Here is a 3,775-nt window from a genome sequence, read left to right as displayed (position 1 = left end):
TCGATACGGGATCCGAAATCTCATTCGTAAACAAGAACACCGCGCAACTCGCGCAAAACCTAGGCTTCGCGATCGTCCCCGACGAAGAGAAGGTACAACTAACCAACAGCCACCGCATCGTTCTCCCCGGCCACGTCCGGCTACCCGTCCAAACCACGAGACGCACGATCTGGCATGAATTTTCAATCATGCCGAACCTAGCGAGCGCAGTACTCCTTGGAGTAGATTTTGGGACAAAAATCGGTCTCGCAGTACCCGCGCCAGCCAAACCGATAACGCCGCAAATCACCCTCGGGACGGCCGCAACCGAGAAGATTGCACCGCGCACACCGACCGAGCAAATACGGTCGCGAGAATTCCTCGAGCAAGAATTACCGTTTTTCGAAACCCTCCGCGGGCCCACCGACCAAGCGGCGCACGACATCCGCCTAAAACCGACCGCCAGTTCGATCAAACACAGATACCGGCCCCGTAACCCGGCCATGCAGGCCGTTATCGACAGCGAAGTCAAGAAAATGGAGCGAGACGGAATAATAGAACGCTCCCACAGCGCCTGGAGCTCGTCCGTAGTCGTGGTTTGAAAGAAGGACGGCAGCTACCGATTTTGTATAGATTTCCGGAGGGTCAACGACGCAACCGAGCCCGACGCCTACCCACTCCCTCAGATTACCGCCACCCTCGATAAATTACGCGGCGCGAAATACCTTACCACGCTCGATCTAAAAAGCGGCTACTGGCAAGTACCGCTCACACCGTCCACTCGACCCATCACCGCGTTTACGGTATTCGGGAGAAGGGGCTCTTCCATTTCAAAGTAATGCCGTTCGGCCTGCACTCCGCCCCCGCCACGTTCCAACGGCTTCTAGACTCCGTGCTCAGACCCGAATTAGAACCCCACGTGTTCGTATACCTCGACGACATCATAATAATTAGCGAGACATTCGAAAAACATCTTCGAATCCTACGGGAAGTCTTCCGACGGCTTCGCGACGCAAACTTAAAACTCAATCCGGCCAAGTGCCGATTTTGCGTAGACCGCCTACAATACCTAGGGCACATCGTCGACCGAGAAGAGATACGCACTGACCCCGAGAAAGTCAAAGCCGTCGCTCAGTGGCTGCGGCCACAAACCGTAAAGCAAATCTGACAATTCCTAGGCGTCGCATCCTGGTACCGGCAATTTATACAAGACTTCGCGACCGTCGCCGCGCCCCTCACCGCGTTAACCCGCAAACACGCCCGGTGGGCATGGGGGCCCGAGGAAAAGAACGCAATCAAACAATTAAAGACGACCATGACCACCGCGCCGGTTCTCGCCTGCCCGGATTTCACGCATCGTTTTGTCCTGCAAATCGACGCCGGCACAACCGGAGTAAGGGCCGTACTAACGCAAAATTTCCCGGAGGGCGAACGAGTCATCGCATACGCAAGCCGAACTCTCAATCAGGCCAAACGGAATTACAGCGCGACCGAGCTCGAATGCCTAGCCGTAATATGGGGAACCCGTCGCATGCGGGACTATCTCGAGGGGTACCCATTTACTGTTCTCACGGACCACCAGTCGCTTCGGTGGTTGCAGAAAATCGACGCACCCACCGGGAGACTGGGCCGGTGGGTATTCGAGCTCCAGCAATACGACCTAGAGATCCGCTACAGGAAGAGAGCCCTTAACCGGGTGGCAGACGCGCTATCTCGCCAGCCCACGACAGCCGCCGTTACCCCCCCGCCCCGCTGCCCCTGGTATCGCCGCACGTTGCGCGCCGTGCAACACGCCCCACGCGAATATCCAGGCTACGAAATAAAAGAGGGAAAACTACTCCGTCACGTACTCCACAATCTCGACTTCAAAGAAACACCCGCCGACGAGCAATGAAAAAAGTGCGTAGCCAAAGACCGCCGCCCCGAAATCCTATATCAGAATCACGACGCCCCTACGGTTGGACATTTCGGGATCGCGCAAACAATCGCTCGGATCGCGCAGTACGTCCGAAACTGCTCAAAATGCTTAAAGCATAAAGTTGCGCAAACACGACCAGCCGGGACGTTACACGCCACTTCCGTCGTCCGCCCCTGGCAACAAGTCACGTTAGACTTAATAGGGCCGCTGCCGCGCTCAAAGGGAGGGCATACATGGCTCCTGACCATGCAGGACCGTTTCTCAAAATGGCTGGAGATGCGTCCCTTACGTCGCGCCACCGCGCCTGCCGTCACGACAAACATTGCCGAAGCGATACTGTACCGGCACGGATGCCCCGAGGTAATCCTGTCAGATAATGGGACGCAGCTCCGGTCCGCGAAACTTAAAAAAATGCTAGCCGCACATCACGTGCGGCATGCATATACGCCCGTGCACGCGCTACATTGCAACCCGGTAGAACGAACGAACCGCGTAATAAAGACAATGGTATCCCAATATGTAGACAAAAATCATCAAAATTGGGACGAGCAAATACCGGAGTTGCAATTCGCGTACAATACGGCGCGGCATGAGGCAACCGGATACACCCCTGCATATCTTGTCTACGGTCGCGAGCCGGTATCCCCTCTCAATCGAGACGCCGCACCAAAAACCGCCGCACCGCCGCCCGACGAAACTCGCCAACATCTCGAGGAGGCCTTCGAACTCGCGAGAATACATCTCGCACACGCGTTCCAGCGACAACAAAAATATTATAATCTACGACGACGAGCGTGGACACCAAAAATTGGAGACTGGGTATGGAAGCGCGAGTACCCACTCTCCAATAAAGCCGCAGCATTCAACGCAAAACTCGCGCCGAAATTCAGAGGCCCCCTCAAGGTGCGACGTATAGTATCCCCCGTAATTGTGGACCTACGCGATAAGAGCGGCAAGTAAATCCGACATATCCACATGCAAGACTTGAAAGCCGCACCGGAAACCCCTCCTTCAGGCGACAAGAACGGGGTAGAAAATGCCGAAACAGACAGCGAGAGCAACAGCGAAACCGACGCCGAAAACACCATCGACCCCGACAACGACACCGAGGACAACAACGAATATTAAACATTGCCCTATACCCCCTCCCGGACACCCGCTAAACAATAAACAAAAGATCGGCTATATAAATGAGCCCCAAAGTCGAAAGACACACTCGAGTCAAATTTTCCGAGATGGACACAACCACGATCGAGAAAAGCATCCTCGAGTAAATCGAGGAACTCTTCGCCGAGCCCGTCGCTTACGACCCGGCCCGCCCGGATTTCGGCACGACCTGGACAAAACTGTTCACCACGGGATCCGCCGCCTCCGATGCCGCCGCCGCCGAGGCTTCGAGGCCCGCAGCAGCTCCGCCGTCACGCAAAAACGTGCCGACGCCGACGGTCGGATGCATGGTCTAGAGATCGGACCACCAGTATAGACGGAAAATGGAGTGGTTGACGATCCCGCCACCACCGAGGCCGGCCCGCCGCATCACCGCAGCAACGTACCTGGCGCGCAAGACGATTGCCACCAAGCCGATGCCACCGCCGATCGCACCACCGGCCATACCACCGGCGGAACCACCGGCCGCACTACCGGCCGCACCGCTGGCCGCACCACTTGCCGCACCATCAGCCGCAGAGACGCAGGCACTCCGGCCCGTAAGCCCGCGGGCAACCCCAAAGATCCCGGTACTGGTGGAGCCGGGCCACGTCATCCTGGTGCCCCATGGAGCCGTCCACAACACCCGGGAGTGGAAAACCACGGAAAGGGGCTACAGGTGGCACGTACGGTTCAACCATGAGGGGACCGTCCGAAAGATCCGAAAATTGC

General features: G+C 56.9%; 1 protein-coding gene across 1 annotated transcript; it reads left to right on the top strand.

Moving 5' to 3' along the window:
- The first annotated feature begins 2,401 nt into the window (after positions 1 to 2,401).
- Positions 2,402 to 2,857, top strand: LOC143897625 (uncharacterized). The gene has a single exon (XM_077406432.1). The coding sequence runs from the start codon at positions 2,402 to 2,404 to the stop codon at positions 2,855 to 2,857; it is 456 nt and encodes a 151-aa protein (XP_077262558.1).
- The last annotated feature ends 918 nt before the right edge of the window (positions 2,858 to 3,775 follow it).

Source organism: Temnothorax americanus, unplaced genomic scaffold, assembly GCF_048541705.1.
Source record: "Temnothorax americanus isolate GAGA-0224 unplaced genomic scaffold, ASM4854170v1 Scaffold208, whole genome shotgun sequence".
Classification (NCBI taxonomy): Eukaryota; Metazoa; Arthropoda; class Insecta; order Hymenoptera; family Formicidae; genus Temnothorax; species Temnothorax americanus.
The sequence above is the reverse complement of the archived record's forward strand: the minus strand, read 5'-3'. Positions and strand labels throughout refer to the sequence as shown.

Bases quoted from the DNA above. Each gene is read 5' to 3' on its own strand.
- LOC143897625 (XM_077406432.1), top strand. From the start codon at position 2,402: ATGGTATCCCAATATGTAGACAAAAATCATCAAAATTGGGACGAGCAA.